At 38.9% G+C, this 20,278-nt stretch overlaps 1 protein-coding gene across 2 annotated transcripts in view; it reads left to right on the plus strand.

Moving 5' to 3' along the window:
* The window catches only part of MROH2B (maestro heat like repeat family member 2B), a 56,560-nt gene that overhangs the window by 3,751 nt on the left and 32,531 nt on the right, over positions 1-20,278 (plus strand). For both annotated transcript variants that reach the window (XR_011430120.1, XM_005604293.4), the window contains exons 4-18: positions 888-1,047; positions 1,758-1,856; positions 4,501-4,655; positions 7,750-7,890; positions 8,268-8,360; positions 8,449-8,518; positions 10,172-10,285; positions 11,206-11,279; positions 12,875-12,997; positions 13,746-13,859; positions 15,732-15,888; positions 16,251-16,291; positions 16,906-17,047; positions 17,614-17,657; positions 19,774-19,881. Coding sequence is in view for 1 of the 2 variants with exons in the window: in XM_005604293.4 (XP_005604350.2) it covers positions 888-1,047; positions 1,758-1,856; positions 4,501-4,655; positions 7,750-7,890; positions 8,268-8,360; positions 8,449-8,518; positions 10,172-10,285; positions 11,206-11,279; positions 12,875-12,997; positions 13,746-13,859; positions 15,732-15,888; positions 16,251-16,291; positions 16,906-17,047; positions 17,614-17,657; positions 19,774-19,881 (1,635 nt within the window). In the remaining variant the exon portion in view is untranslated. The remainder of the gene's footprint in view (positions 1-887; positions 1,048-1,757; positions 1,857-4,500; positions 4,656-7,749; positions 7,891-8,267; positions 8,361-8,448; positions 8,519-10,171; positions 10,286-11,205; positions 11,280-12,874; positions 12,998-13,745; positions 13,860-15,731; positions 15,889-16,250; positions 16,292-16,905; positions 17,048-17,613; positions 17,658-19,773; positions 19,882-20,278) is intronic.

A 20,278-nucleotide genomic window follows, 5' to 3' on the forward strand; every position in this document is an offset into this window, starting at 1 on the left:
AGTCCTAGGATAATGTTACTTTCTTCCAGAAGGAATTTTTCCTTGTGTTCCTGCCAAGGATACTAACAATCTATGGTTAATCTCAGGGCTTGAAATTTTGGGGGGGCCACTTTTGTGACTCAGAGTTGGACTACTGTCCACAGAGGGCCGATTGAAACTTTCATCTAAATGCAGCCCTTGGGAGCCTTAGACCAAAAAATGAAAGGTGGGGTGACCAGGGTCTCACCATTGGTTGGCCCTGAATTCTGGCTATTCTCACAAAATGCTGCAAAATAACCTCAAACGCAGGGCTTACTCTCTGGATTCCCAGTTTTTTCCAGATCTCAACTCAGTAATTCATTCCACTCTACATTGTGAGATCTTTGATGTTTTTATGGGTATATTTTTAATATCTTGTCCAGTTCTTTTTATTTTCCTCAGTAGTAAGGTTGATCAAATCTACCTAGTTGACCATTACCAAAAGGGGAAATCCTTCCCAATTTCTCCATCATCAGAGATATTAGATCAGGACAATACTAAAACCCAAAGCTTGAGACTCCTAGCCCCATTTTCTTTTCACCATTCTCTTCAGTCTTTCAACCACAGTAATTCATATCACTTAAATATAAAACATAAATCCTATGTTCATGGTGCCTGATCAATTAGCAAGAAAACCTGTATTGACCTCAAGTTTACAAGAACCCTATTGAAACCTAGTTTTACAGCGCATTCAAATTACCTGTGCTTTCCCAGGTACTGACACCTAGAGGCTTACACCCTAAGTTTGTAACAGCCTGTTCTCCCTCTGTTCCAAAGCTAGGAGAACTTACAGTCATGATGTGTTTCCCCTCTGCAGACTCACTCTGCTCTTCCTCTAGCTGTTATTGTTATTTTCTTTTCTCCCTCAGATCCTCAGAGAAATCAGAATGCTAGCTGGTGAGGTTTTGGTGTCTCTTGCTGCACATGATTTCAACTCTGTGATGTATGAAGTACAAAGTAACTTCAGGATCCTAGAGCTACCAAATGAATTTGTTGTGCTTGCCCTGGCTGAACTGGCAACCAGCTATGGTACGGAAGGAATACTCTCCACATTTTTCTGGGAAAAAACCACCCCTGACTAATTGTCTAAAACCCAAATGGGAGCAAACAGCAAAGGGGAGAGCATCTCTCTCTTCTGCTGTACTAGAGAACACAGATAGATGGATTTGGGCAGTTGTTTTTGACACAGATGAGTCTGTTGACCAGCCATTAGCCCAGGCTGCCCAAGTTGAATTTGGCTGGGCTCTCTCCTACCCTCACCTTCCCTTTCATTTGGCTTTGCGTTTGCAGAAGCACGTTTTCTACAAGGCATATTCTGCAAACCACTGAACACTTGCATGAAGTAAAGGTTTCTCACGATTTGTTTCTATACCACTTTATTTAACAAATATTTATTAACCACATATTACCTGTGCTAGACCCTGGGGATACAGGCGAGTTCTGGTGGGAGGGATGAACATTAATACAATAATTACTCAAAAGAGTGATTGCTACTAAACAGCAGGTAGAGGTGGCTGTATTGCTAGTACATTACTTTAAGCCAACCCCTCCCTGGTTCTACATAACGCGACCGCCTGGCATTATGGGAGGGAAGGCATAGAGGAGAACATCTTTCTACGGCACCTCATCTGCCTCCCCTGAGCAGCCTTGAAATGCTTGCTGTTGACATGAGGAGGAGTCACAGAACTCCCCCTTGTGAGATGATAATTGCCTTTCTCCTCTCGCACCCCTCACTGCAGTGTCCCAGAGTATTCCCTTCATGATGATGACTCTGCTCACCATGCAAACCATGCTCAGGCTGGCTGAGGAGGAAAGGATGAAGGAAGCCTTCTGTGTCGGTGAGTATCCCTGTGGTTTCCTCTTTGTTAAGACCAGACTGTGAATTGAGCAGATGTCTTATTTTTCCTTTTACTCTAGTCATGTCCTTTCTAATAATAATAGCTACCATTTATTGAGTGCCTACCACATGGAGGGCCCTCTGCAGGGAGTTGTCTCTCAGTCCTCACAGGAGTTCTGCAAAGTAAGTACTATTAGCCTGTTTTACAGATAAGAAACCTAAAGTCATGTAAATTAAGGAATTTTCCCAAGGTGGTGACTCAGTCAATGAGATGTGGAGGTGGCATTCAAACCTAGGTTTATATGACCACACAATCTATATGCTTTCCACTATCCTATACAGCCACCATACCTACCAGCCTTTTTTAATTGGATCACACTTTCTCAACAATGATTATGAGGGCTTAACCAGCTCTTAGCAGTAGGCTAAATTTTGGCATCTCTTTATAATGCAATATAGTAATAATGATAAGTAAACAATCAAGTCAAAATGCAAACAATCATAAAATCAAAGAAAATAGGTAAACAAACTATGGTCACAAATCCCCTCTACCCAAAAACAAATACATCTACAGCAATCGAAGGTCTACAGAGAAGAAAATGCTCTGGAATTCCTAGGAAAAAGCATTGCCAGCATAGTGAGAGGTTTCTTGGATGAGTCTGGAGACCTGGACTCTTGTCTCTGATCATCCACTGGGCTATTAGGTGACTCCTCCCCTCTCTCAATCTCAGTTTCACCTCTAAAAATATCAAATAAAGTGATTGCTAATATCCTTTTCACTTCTAACATCTCAACTCTATTATTTTGAAATATTTTAAAGCCCATGCTGTCAGGAATGTCTTCTTTACCTATCAACCAAGTCTTTCGTATTCCATTTGCCCGTTTCCTCCTTGTTCTGTCATCAATGAAGGTAATATTTGTACCTGATACATACTGAGAATTTACAATGTGCCTGGGCACTGCCCTGGGTATTTTAAGATTATTATTTCATTTAACCCTCACAGCAACCCCATTTTACAGATGAGAAAATTGAGGCTCAAAAGGTTGAACAGCTTGGCTGTGTTCACACAGCTAGTATGTGGCAGAGCCAAGATTTGAACTATGACTCAAGGACTTGAGCAACTATACTAGATTAGTCCACTTTTCAACTTTTTTCTTTCCCTACTTACTATCACAGCTAACATTGTGTTCCTGCAAATAAATTTTGGTGCCTCTAATAGCATTTCTATCTCCAAAATTAACAACCAAGAAGGTAAAAGGAAATAAAATCAGAAATCATCATGGCAGTGAATAAGGGAATTCTCTGTCTTTGTGTTATAAAATTATCTAAATGCCCTTTGGTCCTAAGGCAACTTTTGCCTGACTGCCACTAAAAAAAGAAGTATACAATTTAGTAGCCATCCATCTATCCATTCATTCAATCAATCAACAAATAAGCAGATATTGTGTTTGCTACTTCGGATACCATCAGTGAACAAGACATCATCCCTTCTCTCATGTTGCTTATAGGCCAGTGCAAAACACACACACACATGCACAAAAGATAATGATAAAGTTTAGCAGGAGATTATCAGAAAGAGAGTGGAGGGAATATGACTGAGCCAATAAATGGCCAGCTCTAAAGCCAAGATACTTGAGATCTTTTCCAGAGTATTCTTTGAATGTAAGATCTCCTCAAAAAACTAAACTACAGATTTTCTTTGTTACCTAATGAAAGGCATAGCATGAGGGCTAAAGGAAAAAAATAATATTATTTAATGCATTTAATGCAAATGTGTTAGTGGCCCAAATGATATTTTTGCAGGCCCAAGAGTTTTTAAAATTTTATTGAAGTAAGACAGACACAGGAAAACCTGCAAATCACAAGTGTACAGGTTGATGAGTTGTTACAAAGTGAACTTACCCATTTGACCACCACTCCACTCAATAAGTGGGATACCCCAGAAGCCCCCCTCATCTTTTATCCCAATCATCACACTCTCTGTCCTTTCCAAGGGTTACCCCAGTCCTGACTTCTAACACCAAAGATTAGTTTTGCCTGTTTGTGAGATTCATACATGTTGGTTTCTGTAGCTATAGTGCATTTTCATCTCTGTATACTATTATGTGCCTAAACTACAATTTATTTTCCCATTCTACCTGTTGGCAGATATTTAGACTGTTTAATGTTTGAGGCCATTAAGAAAAAATAAAGCTAATATGAACAATCTTGTACAAGTTTTTTTTTAGTGCCTATATGTTTGCATATCTAGTAACTATATACCTAGGAGTGGAATTTCTGTGTCCTAGAGAACACATATTCAACCTTAGTAGATAGTGCCAAGAGTTTTCCAAAACGTTTGTATCAGTTTGTACTCCCAACAGCAGTATGTGAAAATATAGGCTGTACTTTAGGCTTGTCAGCACTTGAAATTGACTGTTTTAAATTTTAGCCATTCTGAATAGTATGTAGTAGTATCTCATTATGGTTTGAATTTACATTTCACTAATGTGGCTGAACACTTTGTATGTTTATTTGGTACAGTCATAATACTTTATAGAAACTATTACCCATTTGCTGATCACCAGTACTCTCTTCTCAAATTATTTTATGGTCCTTCATATCTTTATATTTTTCTCAGTCTGTGGTTATTTTTAAAATGCAGCCCTTGAGAAGTTCAGCAAGGCCATTTACGAGTATGTCAACCACTGGAGAGATTTCCCCTATCCCAGACTGGATGCCAACCGCCTGTCTGACAAGATCTTTATGCTGTTCCGGTATATAATGGACAAGTGGGCCCCCATGACCTCACCCATGAAAGTGAGTGGGGGCCTCAGCTAGCTCTCCTTTCATGCTGGTTCAACTCCCTCTTCTTTTTTTTGACTGGATAGTTAATCTCAGTTCTTTTGGAAAGTTAATGGGCTGTGTTTTATCATGTTTATCAAATCTTTTTTCTTTCCTATTTCAAATCACTGTTTATTCATTCCTTCAACTAATATTTATTGAGTCCCCATGGCATGCTAAACACTGTTCCACATGCTGGAGATACAGCAAGGATTAAACAGACCAAAATCCCCACTCTCATGGAACTCACATTCCAATGTGTGGAGATAATAATAAACAAGAAAAAAGCAGTAAAATATATAGAATGTTAGCTATTCATGTCTTAAATATCATAGCCCATATTTGGGCTGAGTCATTGATTAGGAAAAACAACAGTCTGCAGAAATTGCCTGCATCTGTGAATATCACAGTGAAATAAAATAACATCTAAAGAATGTACTTGGCTGCTTCAAAATATTGTAATGCCTTATAAAGGATAGATTAAAAAGTGCATTCACATGTATGATCCCATCCTTGTTTTGCTCAATTGCTATAATTTTTTGAAGTAGGCTAAATTTTACTCTACTTAGATCTCTTTCTTGCTATATTATAAAATACTTAACACTTAGCTGCCTTCTCTAGTTCAGTTTCTTTTCTATACTTTAAGTTATTAAAGCATTTAATTTTTAACATGCTGGGGTAGTTAAATTATTAGCAAACATGGAACTTTTAGCTATCCTGTAGAAGTCTTTTCTTCAAGACACCTGGAAAACAAAATTCAGTACAAATTTGATGACTACTTTCCCAATTTCCCACAGGAGGAATTAGGCAAGTGACAAGAAGGTACACAAAGTAATAAAGGAGCACAGAGAGAGAAGCATGTAACTCCCGTAGTGAGCACTGGAAAGGCTGTGACATTGGAACTGAGCTTGCAGCCCATGAAGTTGTTCACTACAGGGAAGGAGAATTCTCTAACGAGGAAATAAAACCCATTGAAGCATAGGCTGGACATGGGATAACATGCACACTTGAGTTAGTCCAGTGGGAGAAAGGAAAGGGGGAAGAGGAAAGGAGATATAGAAGCGGAAAGAAATGAAACCAGAAAGGTGGTCTTAGCCATACAATGAAGAGCCTTGAGTGCTACACAGAAAGTTGGACCTTTTTTTTTGAAATGAAACACCTTTAAAGGATTTTAAGCAAAGATTTGAGTATCAGAAAAAATCATTCTAACATCAATGTTAAAGGTGGATGGGATGTAGGGGTGGATTAAGACAAGACTATCAGTTAGGAAGCTATAGAAATATTCTAGGTCATAAATGCTAAGGGGATCAAAGTATGTAGTATCAATGGTACTGGTCAGAGTCGTCAGATGCTGAAGAATACAATCAAGAAGTCTTGGCATCAATTGGGTGTTTATAATGAGGGAATTAGAGGCAGCTGGGATGACTCCTAGATACACAATTTGAATGATCTTGGGGCCATTAACCAAGATATGAAAAATCTGAGCTGGCCCAGTGGCACAGCGATTAAGTGCACACGTTCCACTTCGGTGGCCCGGGTTTCACTGGTTCGGATCCTGGGTGTGGACATGGGACCGCTTGGCAAGTCATGCTGTGGTAGGCATCCAACATATAAAGCAAAGGAAGATGGGACAGAGGTTAGCTCAGGGCCAGTCTTCCTCAGCAAAAAGGGGAGGATTGGTGGCAGATGTTAGCTCAGGGCTAATCTCCCTCAAAAAAAAAAAAAAAAGATATGAAAAATAGGGGGAATAATACATTTAGGGCAATAAAAAAATGAATTTAATTTTAGACTTTTTGACTTGAATGTCCATGGGACATTCAAGTAGAGATATTAGTATGTTTGAGGATATTCAGGATTGGTGTTAAGAGAAAAGCAAAAGCCAGATACGTAGATTTGGATATCATCACTATATAAGTGACAACTGAGGAAATGGTTTGGGATGGAGTTGTTTAAGAAGAGCATACAGAGTGGAGATGTGCCAAAAGTAGACTTCCAGGGGCATCAATATTTAAGGAGAAGGCAAAGGGAGAAGAGCTCATGATGGAGAATTGGGAATATGCTGCTCAATGAAGAGGAGAACCAAGCAGAATGGATGTTAGAAAATAAGAAAGGAGGAATTTTCAAGAAGCAAAGAGACATCTAACAAGCCCATTGTTACAGTGCTCAAGCTAGAAAAATCTTGAAAAATGTCCATTGCACAGAAATCTTGTAGAGGCACCATCCAGCTGACACACGGTCTTGAGTGAAACAAATGGTTGTTATTACTGGCACTAAATTTTGAGGAGGTTTGTTGAATAGAAAAATTTAGGTGACGGATAAAAACTTATCATATAATATTAGGTAGAAAAAGCAGAATATAGAACTATACATTAAAGAATGATGCCAATTTTTAAGAAACTAAAATGCATACAAAATAGAAAGTTCAGAATAAATCAAATAAATAAAGAACATATTAAAAATACACCAAACAGTGATTTTCTGTGAGTACTATGGGTACTATGTTTTCTTCTTCATCATAATTTTTGTGATTTCTAAATTTTTATAATCAATATATATTGCATTTGTATTTTGTGCTCATTCATTTTTGATGTCAACAAAAGCAGATTATAGTGGATTGAGGGGTAAATGGGAGGCAGGAAATGGAGATAGCGAATGTAGGCCACTCCTTCAAAAAGCTTTGCTCCAAGAGAAAGGAAAGAGAAACAGAACTGGGTGGGGATAATATGGGGCCAAAGTGACAGGGAATGAAAGAATTTGCTCTCAATATGAGGGAAATTTTTAATTTGTTAATATATCAAAAGAAAGTGACAGTTAGAGGTTAAAGAACTAGGAGAGAGGGGCAGATATTGAAATGAGTATCAATATAGATATAGATGTAGATACAGATATAAATTCTGCCTCATACCATGATTTTAACCTAAACATTTTCTAAAGTTGTTTGAAGAAATCTTTCCTGATTGAAAGCAGTGAGGAAAGTTTTGGGGGGCGTATCTAAAGCTCCTGTTCTTCTGAGAAATGTACCAAAGCATAGTGAAGTATTAGAAATGGTATTTGTCTGCTGCCTCTGCAGACTTTGGCCATCATTAAGGCCCACGGCCCCACAGTGAGCCTGCTGCTCCATCGGGAAGACCTCTGTGAATACGCCCTGGGCCAGGTACCCTGGCTCCTGAACCAATACAAAGACAAAGAGACTGATTTCCATGTCACTCAGGTAAGAGCCACACCCTAAAGGAACTGATTTCAAAGAGTTGACTGGCAACCATCCCGGAGGATATTAAGTTTCAAGAGGGCCTAGGAACTTAAGTATCTGTTTGGGCAGCTGAATTTAAATACCTCTTGGGGAATATGCGGTAAAGAATGAAGAAGTTGGCATAGCTGGATGAGGGAAACTCCAGAAACGGATTGAGAATTTTCTTTTCAAGCTCCTGAGGCACTGAACAAGGTGGTGGAGTCAGAATCACCAAAGGAAACTGGTAACTGCAGGAAGGTTAGGGGTTTGCTCTCTTCCCAAAATATATTTGCCTTCCATATCAGGTGCTGCTGCTTCATGGGCAGCCTCAAAATAACCTTTGAGAGCTTCTGTTCTAGAGTCTAAAGCAAATATTGACTGCGGCAGTTCTTTATGATGTTGACCTTCCAAAGGGCTTGAGGAGAGCCATCTTTACCAATTTACTCCACCAGGTAAGAAGACCGTGCTGTCAAATCTTATTGTTTCATTTTCACCAGTTTTAACATCTACCCACCTGATTTTTCCTCCTCATTCATTCAGGTCTGCAGAGTTCCAGAACATCCAGTAAAGGAAAATGAAATTGAAGCTTCAAGCTGTTTTCTCATTCTAGGTAGGACCCAGCATCCAGATGCTTTGTAATAAAAATGTCTCCGAGTGATGATGATGATAACAATAAAGGGTGTGCAAAGTGTCCATTAGTTACTTTCACACACATGCCCTCAAAATGTTTCTTTGGCTCACAGTATTCTATGCCTGTCCCTATCCTACACGTTCCCAAGAGGAGCATAATAGATGAGGTGACCAATCATCCCGGTTTGCTTGAGACTAAAGAATTTCCAGGGAGATAGAAATTCAGATTCTAAAACCAGAAAAGTCCCAGGCATATTTTGGATATTAACCCCTTATCGGATATATGGCTGGCAAATATTTTTTCCCATTCCGTAGGCTGCCTTTTCATTGTGTTGGTGGTTTCCTTTGTTGAGCAGTAGTTTTTTAGTTTGATGTAGTCCCACTTGTTTGTTTTTGCCCATACTTTTGGTGTCAAATCCAAAAAATCATTGCCAAGACCAATGTTAAGGAGCTTACTCTCTTTTCTTCTAGGAGTTTCACAGTTTCAGGTCTTATGTTCAAGTCTTTAATCCATTTTGCTTTGATTTTTGTATATGGGGTAACATAGGAGTCCAGTTTCGTTCTTTTGCATGTAGCTGTCCACTTTTCCCAACACCATTTATTGAAGAGACTGTCATTTCCCCATTGTATGTTCTTGGCTTCTTCCTTAAAAATTAATTGACCATATATGGATGGGTTTATTTCCAGGAAAACCAGAATGAGTTGGTAACCCTAAGGATAGGAAATGCTTTTTACTTGGTATCTGAGATTGTTTGAAATTGCGTCAAACTCAAAATCACCGTTTTTCCTCTCTGGTCATTTCTTCATATCTATTCCTTATCTTTCTCTCTCTCCTTCACTCTCTCCCTTTTCTTCTTGCTATCACATCACAGTCCTACCCATCATCTGGTTAGAATACCTGAGACAGGTTGTAGAGGAGCCATTGAGGTCCCAGGATCAGGATACAAAACTGTGTTCCAACATAGTCCCAGAGGACAAGGGACAAGAGCAATCTTACACCTCCCACACCCCCACCCTCCCCAAAATATGTCATTTCTACTACTTCATTACATGCCCTTCTATTATGCTCTGGTTCTCTCCTAACTGACCCCTCTATTTCTATACTTTCCGCTTCTCTATGTCCCAGCCTATTTAACTACTTCGCTTTACCTCTGACAGCTTGCAACCCAAACTGCTCTGCTCCAGCCAGCCCTTTCCTCACTCTTCCCTGATTCCTGCTCCACCTCTGCAGCTCTCTAGCTCCACAGCCAGTGAAGCATCACTCCAGTCTGTGTTCACAAGGTGTTCTCCCTGTGTCTCCTCTTCTTTTCTTATAAAGAAACCAGTCGTATTAAATTAGGGCCCACCTTAATGACCTCATCTTAACTTGAGTCCTTCTGCAAAGAACCTCATTTCCAAATAAAGTCACGTTCACAGACATGAACAGAAGTGAGCCCAGGTATAGAAAGCTCTCTTACTGATCAAACTGCTTCATTAATTCTACAATACTGAAGAAACACAGACATAATAAAATCTAATGACCAAATGAAGAGTGACGTTGACAATCCTCATAGAATTACCTTCTTCCTATTCACAAGTATTTTACCTAAGGTGAAAATGAGTTCTATGATCCCAATATTTCTTAAACCTGCAGCCCATTCCAATCCTGCAGACCTGATGGAATTTTTTGATGAACAGATGAGAAGTAATAATGAAGCCATTCGAATGGGAATCTTGACTTTGTTAAGATCAGCTATCAATGCAGACGGTAAGTGATAGGGATAAAGCTGGAGTGGTTTATTTTCTACCAAGAAGCACACTGAAGTCTATGCACTCTCTAATCCTGTCCTATGTCTTTGAGATATTTATAGAACATCGAATCCAAGCGAAGCTCTGTCTTCTCAGTCATCTACACTCTACTACTTTTAAACAGGCATTTTCAGTTACCTCTCTTCTTTCATGATATTTATGGATGCAGCCAGTTGAGAAGCACAAGTAGAATATTTGAGAATTGAATTTAGAAATTAGAAGATCTAGTAAGCTGGTTAATGGCCTAATAAAGAGGTGGTGAGAGGAATGCACAATATTTTAAAGATTAATATCTTTAGAAAAGAGCAGAATTTAATGAATTCTTACATTTTGTTAATTCCAAGAAGCCCATATTTTCATGACATTGGAATGCATCTTACAATTGATGGCATCTTTAATGATTATCAGCCACTATAGTTTTTTCTTTTTTGATGTGATATAAAATAATAAAATGATAATGCCTCATAAAATTGATAATATCTTGGATTTAAGAAAATATGAGAATTCATTTTTGCTCTACATTATTATAGTTTTTTAAAATTCAGTTAGCATTGGGGTTTACTGAAGAATCAGCAGACAAGAAATATGAAATAGTCTCACGAAATTTAAAACTGATCCACTGGGCATCATGCATTGAATCCACTTTGGAATCTAACATTTTAAACAAGATGAAACGAAATGTAATAGAGAGCAAAGAAAGCAATCAGCATCTTTAAACAGTTGGAAAAGAAAAGGGTAGGAGGGAATTGAATAACATAAAATGTTAAGGACAAGAGACTTGGCAATTATGCACCATAACTCTAACGGGTTTTCATCAATCCTAGAACATACAGTACCCCTATTGAATAGGGCCTCTCAACCACTCCCTCTGTCTTTCAGAGCCCAACTTGAGGGATCACATGACTTCGGTTGAAAGAACAGTCAAAGTCGTCATGAGTGACCACAGTATAAAAGTAAGAGAATGAATGGGGACTTTTATTTGGTTGATGATAGATTTAGGAATAAATGAAATGGTTTTGACTATTTAAGGATCTGCTTATGAGATTGCTTTATAAGGAATTCAGTGATCACCTCTATTTTTAAAATAACTTCATCTTTCTCCCCCAAAAAACCTATATCAAGGCAACATTCCAAAGTACATTCAGTTCAAGGGGTTCTCAGTAGAAAAAACAAATTTGCCCAGAGCATCACTATGCCATGCTCTTTGAATAGTTTAAAAATTAACTGTTAATTATAAAGATAATATATCCTCCTCCAAAAAATACTAACCCCTAAAACTTGTTCTGAGTATTGTCATCCTATTTTCCAACCAAAGAGCACCTAGAACAAGCCTTACACATAATAAAGTGCTCAGCATTTCCTGACTTTTGATTAACGTATTCCACGTTAGGAAAGACACAGAACTTATGCCGGAACAAACAAGAAAATAACAATTGTATTTTTTGTATAGAAACCATATTTTATTTGGATCAAAGTGCTACAAAGAAGCCAGTGAAGGGGAAAAGATTCCCCTAAGATGCTTTGGTCACCAGTGACCCTGTTTAAAATAACAAAAACTACACAATAAACAATAGAGTGATTACATATAAAAACTTGACCCAGTAACTGGCCAATCCAATCAAAGAATTCATAGAAGATTTTAAGGTAGAATAAAAGAGTACAGAAACTTTAAGGAAGGCCAGCTCCTAGGCAAAAACAGAGAGAAGGTGTACCTCTTTTTTCTCACTTAAGGGGACTACTGGGTGCCTTTATGCTAATTACTGATTGCCACCATGAAGTCCTGCCTCCCTCTTCAAAATTATTTTTTTCTTCCTACCCTCCATTAAAAGACTCATTCTCTAAGGTGTTAGATGTGATCTTTCTACCCTCCAGGGAAGCAATCCAATAAACCAATTGAAGCCAAATTATTAAAAACTTATAACAGATTTATAACCCCTTATTCCAATCCCTAGGGCCAGATATATCTCAGACGTCACAATTTTTCAGATTTTAGAAAAATATTATTGTGACAGTAGCCCACAATCAGACCCATTAATATTTCTGCAAGAAAATGTATGCATATCTACACTGCATAGAATAAGTAAAGACTACAAATAGCTTTGAAATAGTTCAGTTCGGATTTTGCCACCAATGAGTTGGCACCAAATTTAAGAGACAAAATACAAATTTGCAGAGTTGTCTGGGTTTTGAATTTGTGGATAAGGGATTGTGAAACTTTATTTCAATGCACTATCTTTGATTGAGGATTTTAAAAGTGATGCAGTGTTTTGGCCCAAAGTTACCAATATTTCATAACATACAGTAATAGAGGATACATCTTGGGAGCTAGGGAGAAAGATTTTGGTTAAAGAGACTCTTTTCGGTGACCCTTAACTCATAACCTAGAGACTGCTTCCTGACTCATCTATTATAGTAACATCTTTCAATTTGTACTCTTTTTTGACAAGGTTCCTACTAAATGGTCCATGAAGGTTAAAGGATAAGATAAGCTAAATTTCCACTCTGCCCAACATACTAATATGTTGTGAATGCATTTTTCTTACTCTAGGTAAGGAATTCCACCCTCCTTCTCATTCAAACCATGTGTGAAAAATGCTACATTGAAGCCCGAGAAGGATGGCCACTGATTGATTATGTCTTCTCCCAGTTTGCAGTGTCCAACAGGAATCTGGTAGGAAGAGGGAACAGTTTTAAGCGCTGCATGGTGACAAGTGCAGTTGACTCAACTGAGTTTCAAAAGAAATGGCTGGGGTTACATTCAATAACTAATTGAGAAGTTACATTTCAGTCTTATCATTTTTATTGATAAATTTTTTCAGCCTCTGGTATTCTTGGCTCCCTTTCACTGATATCACTTCTAACTTATAAACAGAAGGTAGGTTAAACCACAGTTTTCCCCATGGAGGAGGCAACCCGGCCCCAAAGGTTTCGGGTGATTTGGAGAGGGGCGGAGAAAATGAATTGCTTACAGAAAATAAAAGACACCAATACTTGCTGCACTGGAGCTGGCTTCCTTTGGGTGAATAGCCTGAAAAGCAGGTGTGTAAGATTTCAATGATCTTAGCAAGTTCGCCACAATGGAAATTACAGTCCACTCCACTAGGAAGCAGGATATTTGAAAATTTTGCCCCAGAGAAAATAGTAAAGGCCTAAGGCAGAGAGGGAATATCTGTGATTCAAGGATCCTCACAATTTTTGCTTTTCTGCTTTAGCCAGGGATGTTTTTTCTACCCTATTCCTCCAAGGAGCACTTTAAAATAGGGATTAGACACTGGAGACCAAGATCACTGGGTTCCATGAGCCCCTGCAGTTGAGTGACTGTGTCCTCCACCCCAGAGTCTGACAACACATCCAAGTAAGGTCAGAGGGGACCAACAGGAGGGATTACTAACAAGTCACCTGTTTCATCTTTCTTAAAGGAGAAACTAACAAAACCTAACTCCCATGAGGATGAAAAGGGAGAGAAATCTGTCCGAGAAACAAGCCTCGAGGTCTTGAAAACCCTAGACCCACTGGTCATTGGAATGCCGCAGGTAATTGGTCTTTTGTCACCACTTAAAGTTACTTTGATTACCTTTCTAAAGCTCTGCCCATTTAGGAGTAACGACATGAGTTCATAGTCCACATGTCACCAGCTTTTTATACTCTGACTAGAGGAAGTGTATTGTGATGCTCAGTGCCCAGCACACAGTAGTTCCTCAAAAACTGGTGTTGAACTAATTAATTAAATAATCTCTTCCATCTGGATAGCAAATGACAGTTTATGAGCACCTTGATATATTATTTCTCTCCTTTCCCTAACATACCTGGACATATTGTTAAGTAGTGAGTGGTGATTCTAATGCAGTGAATGCTAAACTTTCCCCATTCATCTGGAAAAGTGTTAAAAGCACACATTTCCAGACCTCACTTGAGACCTAATGCAATCTGAACCTCAAGAGAAAGAGCCTTGGAGTCTGTATTTTCCTTAAGCAAAACCACCAGAGAGAGGATTTAGTGGCCAGAGATACATGGCACAGCCAGGAGACAATCAACTTACCGATTTAAATGGATCAGAAGTTTTGTCTAGGATATTTTAAACTGTGGTTCTTGGATTATCTGGGATATTTATTTAAAATGCAGATTTCCAGGCTGTATGCTGGACATACTAAATCAGCATATCTGGCCTGCGGCCCATGAATCTGAATGCAAATAACTTCCAACATTTCTGATGCATACTAAGGTTTGAGAAATCCTGAACTAGCAGTCAATAATGAAAAAGTAGTCTAGGGCCAGACTCTGAAGAGACAAATTCTTACCTTGTGCTTGATGAGTCATTGAAAATTTTAAGGAAAGGCTAAACATTTAAAATGATAATTGCAGGAAACCATTGAACTGACGTAGGGGTAGGCTAAAAGCAAAGAGACTATAAATGAGACCAGATGGAACTCATAGGAACTGGAGTAGGATCATAATAGTAGGAAGGAAAATATGGAAGGGCATGAGAGATCTTACAGTGAAAAAAGGACTAAGCTTGGTGATTAAATATAGACAACAAGACAAAAGGAAGGGTTCATGTTGACACCTAGGTTTCCACTAGGACAAGGGAGTTTTCCAGGGGATGTGAAACATACTGACTATAGAAACTAGACATTCCAGGGCTCCAGAGCAATAAGATTAGCGTCTGAAGGGCTGGCCCCGTGGCCAAGTGGTTAAGTTTGCACGTTCCACTTCAGCGGCCCTGAGTTTCACCAGTTTGGATCCCGGGCGCAGACATGGCACCACTCATCAGGCCATACTGAGGCAGTGTCCCCCATAGAACAACCAGAAGGACCCGCAGCTAGAATACACAACTATGTACTGGGAGTGGGGGCCTTGGGGAGAAGAAGAGGAAGAAGAAGAAAAAGAGGATTGGCAACAGATGTTAGCTCAGGTGTCAATCTTAAAAAAAAAAAAAGATTAGTGTCTGAAGCACAGACCGTAACAGCAGCCCATCCGCTGTCCATTTCCAGTCATTCTCACTTGGGTAGTCCCATTCCAGTCTTGGAGTTCGTGTAAATATATGGGGCATTTTGACTTGTCACACTGACAAGGGGTTTACAGGCACTTGGTAAGTGGGGCCCAGGGTTGCTAGACTTCCTGCCATGTCTGGAACAGTTCCTCACAATGAAGAACTGTCCTGCCCTAAATAGCAGCAACAACCCCCTGGGGAAACACTGACCAACACTTACTCCAACCAGCACCTGAAAATGAATGTGCTATGCAGAGGTCTTATTTAATGATTTCACTTTGATTTGGCCTGAAGAGTAAAATAGTAACAAGCGAGAGAAAATTTTCTAAATTGAAGGAAAACACACAGTGAGGACCAAGGAGAAATAATGGAAAAGAATGAGCAATCCTTGCATCTTGCCCTGTGTTTTCCACAGGTACTATGGCCAAGAATGCTGACTTTCGTAGTACCTGCAGAATATACAGGAACTCTGGAATACTTGTTTAATATTATCAGAATTCTGATTATGGCAGAGGAGAGGAAGAAGAATAATGCCAAGGAGTCAACAGCACTTGTCATCTCCACAGGAGCTGGTTTGTACATTCAAAGACGAAGCAGGGGCCAGCCCTGTGGGCCAGTGGTTAAGTCTGCATGCTCTGCTTCGGCAGCCCAGGGTTTTGGCCCAGGTTCCTGGGTGTGGACCTAGCACCACTCATCAAGCCATGCTGAGGCAGCATCCCACGTAGCACAACTAGAAGGACCTAGAACTAGAATACACAATTATGTACTGGGAGGCTTTGGGGGGAGAAGAAAACAAAAAACAAAACAAAGCGAAATATTTCTCTCTTGAGAGACTCATTTCCAGAAAGGCAACAATGCTTTGATCATCTACCCAACCCCAATCTGGATTTTTTTAGCCCTCACAACAATAATGAAAATTGCTTTGTCTTTCTAGTGAAACTTCCTTCACCACAACAGCTGCTGGCCAGACTTCTGGTGAGTGAGTGATGAAAAGCCAATGTGGGATAAATTTAAGTCAATACAGATAATTCAGTTCCAAATAAATGCTAATAAAAATTACATGGATACTCCAAACCAAAAGAAACATGAAAATGGCATAACAAATGTTCTGCTATACTAATGACACTCATGAAGATTTATTATTGACAAGATTATCTTCTCACTCTGAAAAGCTTGTTAAATTTTATTTATGATCTTAAGCATAGACTAACTTTGATCCTTAAGTGCCAGTCAAACAAATTTCACATTTATTGTTTAGATTTCCCTCTCTTCTTTTGACCCCGTATGTATCATTTACTTAAGCCCTATTTTCAAATACCCTTATTTCATTAATAAATATGTCTAAGTGTTGGTACCTTCCACTTAATTTTGGTTGATGGCTTCCATATACTTTTTAACCTTTATCCTCAGAAGAAAATTGGAGAGTTTTACCTTTGCTCTAGAATAAGTAAGAATAGGCTGTGATGATTTGTTAAAAGATTATCTAATGTAGAATGCGAAGGAATCTAAGACAATGGTAAAAAGGAAAGGGTGGGTGGGCCTTTTAAATATCCCTGAAGTTGATGAGCATTTTCTCTTCCATCCTTCAGGTAATATCTATGCTCGCCAGTTTGGGGAAATTATGTGGGGCTGGTGCAATAGGACTTTTGAAGACACTGCCTGAGATCATTCACCCCAAATTGGTGGACCTATGGAAAACACGCATACCTGAGCTCCTGCAGCCTCTGGAAGGTACAAGGGAGTGGGATCAGGTCTTTATTCAAGGCGGCAAGAACATGAAGAAATGAGGCACCACTTCTATGTCTAAAGTCATTATTATTCATTTTAGGCAATAAAAACAATGAACTTGATATGCAAGGGAGACAGCTATGTGTTTTTCCTTGACTCTGTATGTTCTATTTCTCTACCAAATACTTGTCCTATGAGACGACCTGGTGCGTAACATACTTAGCAGGAACTTTTACTTTTGTTCTGATCTTTTTCATGTATTTAGAGAAACTCTTTTTTGGCATTCTTCTAAAAAGTTATTATTCAGTCACGTTAGATATGAAAATGTGATCATTTCAGTAGTTACTGTTGAAATTCACAAAAAGTCTAGATGTTTTTGTGGATTACAGACCCTCTGTCCACCTGGCTAGCACTTTAAAGTTGGAAATACAGTCAGTTTCCTCTGAAATAACCATCCTGTGTAAGGAGAAAGCTTGAAATGGTACTCCAGCATCCAGTGGGGACCTGGCAAGGGAGAAATGGCATCTTGATTTTTTTTTTGCAATTATTGCATCAATTTCTATTTCTAGGAAAGAACGCTAGTATCGTGCTCTGGGAAACCATGCTGCTCCAGGTAAGGGTGGCTCCTTAGACTAATTGTTGATGATGGGGGTGATGAAATCACCTAAAGTTACCCGTCTTCACTAAAAGAACTAGATTCCCAAGGGTAGTAAATAACATTTCCTTTTCTTGAGGAAAGGACTAGAATGTTAGAAGTGATCACATAAGAATTACGCTCTTTAAATTGCTACAATTTGAACAATAATCTTTAGTTTTCAATTTGATAAGGAGTTTGATGACAGTTTTGCATATTTCACTTACTAATATTTTTCTCTATGTCTTTCTGAAATCTTCTCCAATTTTTAGGGTTTTTTCTTCTCCTTGCAATTGCATTCTTTTACCATCCACATAAAGAAACAGAGATTAACATAGTTTCCACTTCTATGCTCCTAAATACAGCTCTGTTTCCTTCTCTATCTGCCTTTCACTGTCTTTTTTCTGATTTCTAAAACCCAAAGGGCCACGTTGTACCCCTTCTCCAGAAAAGAATCCTCTTCTCTCATCCATAAACTTTTTGGACCTTTACAACTAAACAGTGCCACAGACGATGCCAAAGCCCCCAAAATGGTAAATTGCAGACAGGAGTTGGACAGTGGCTTTACAAAGAAGAGTTTGATTTCAGGAGCCCACGGGCAGGTAGCCTTTCATCTAGCAGGGTTTCAGTTCATAAGCTACTTACATAGGGATTAACTATGGCTTCTTAAAAATGTCAGTTTTCAGTGACCTCTATAGAGCACCTTCATCTCCCATCACCACCTCTTCCAGAATCAGAACCTCTGGAAGGGGTACCTGAGAACTGATATGTTTTAAAGACTCGCACAAGTAATTCTTATCCAATATGGGGTTTGAAAGCGACTGCTCTACTCTCCTTGGTCCTTAATTTTAGGATCCACCTCTCCTCTTATATGCATGCTTCTTTTATCTCCTCCTCTCTCTCTCAAAATTTCTGCCTCATTTTCTCCTGGTATCATTTTTATTTTATTTTTTTTAAAGATTTTTTAAATTTTTTTTCCTTTTTCTCCCCAAAGACCCCCAGTACATAGTTGTATATTCTTCGTTGTGGGTCCTTCTAGTTGTGGCATGTGGGATGCTGCCTCAGCGTGGTTTGATGAGCAGTGCCATGTCCGCGCCCAGGATTTGAACCAATGAAACACTGGGCCGCCTGCAGCAGAGTGCGCGAACTTAACCACTCGGCCACGGGACCAGCCCCTACCATTTTTAAATAAGTGTTCTTACTAGTAAAGAAGGTCCTTTCTCTAGAGGGAAGCCTTGAGAACAGTTCCTTTTCCTTTTCCAATCTTAAGTGTACTTCTTGACTTCTTTTTCCAAAGCTGTTTGCATGTGCCTTCTCCCCCTAAACTTCCAAGGTTATTTAATTTCTTCTCTTCAAAAGACCCACTGAATGAGTTCCCATTAAGAAAGTACATACAAATCTTTTCATTGGCTTTGACATGAAGTATCTTCTTCTAAGCTTAACGTACAGAAAATACAGGAGAAATAATAAATTTTAGAAATAGCAATGGATTTTGTCCTCCAAAAAGACAAAAACACCTTTTTATGCATTGTTCAATGAAGAAGGACATGGGTTCAGATGACTATTTGTGGCCTTAGCTCAGAACAATTGGTGAAACCAGGAATATTTAGTTACTAGAGTTGAAGTTAGCAAAATGTCCCTGTGCAGCTAATTGATTCTTCAAGACGTTTAATTCTTTATTCCAAAAATGTCCCCTTTTTCTTAGTATGTAATAAAACAAGCTAACATTGACAAATGGAGTTTTTCCAAATCTACTTAAAAGTTGAAAAATGTTAACTTCAATTTAAGTTTCAGATTGGATTAGTTTCTATTTTAAGTCTTTCAGTAATTTTTGCTCAAAAGGAAAAAAAGGCACTTACATGGAATTACTTCCATGCCCTGTGTATCTTATTCTTAACAAGAATTAGGGACATTGCAAAATATGGCTTTTAAAATAAACTAAGAGGAAGAGTTCCAAGGTAACCAATATTTTTATGGGAAAAGGTATAATCCATTTAGTAGATATTTATACTTTTAAAAGATAAGATAACAATAAAGTACCAAGAAAGCGCATTAAACAGTCACTTTCATATCTAATTTTCACTTCCTACAATAGTTGCTCAAAGAATCTTTATGGAAAATCAGTGACGTAGCCTGGACAGTTCAACTGAGTCGGGATTTCAGCCAGCAAATGGGCAGTTACGGCAACACCTCCGTTGAGAAGGTTGGTTTTTCAGCTAAGGAATCTCAGCTTCTACGTTATGATCTAAAATGGCTGCTCGAGTTCCACCTTGTCTGTACTGCAACCAAAAGGAGGGAGGAGTCATCAGAAAAATGTTACCTTGTCTTCACCTTACATTTGACCAAAAGTTACTCACGAGGCTGCATCTGTCTGCAAGGAAAACTGCGAAATATAGTGCCTTTGAGATAAATACATGCCTGACTAAAATTCAGGGGTTCTCTTCTAGAGAAGGAAGAATGATGGATACTGGAAGGCAAATAGTAGTCCCTGGCATAGCACTGGTTTAATGTCAGCTTATGTCTTCGTTTCCACTGGGCCAATCTTGTGGGCTGGCTAGGAGAAACAATCTACTACAGTTTAACAAAATCTTAGAGCTAAA

This window comes from Equus caballus, chromosome 21 (genome assembly GCF_041296265.1).
Source record: "Equus caballus isolate H_3958 breed thoroughbred chromosome 21, TB-T2T, whole genome shotgun sequence".
NCBI lineage: Eukaryota > Metazoa > Chordata > Mammalia > Perissodactyla > Equidae > Equus > Equus caballus.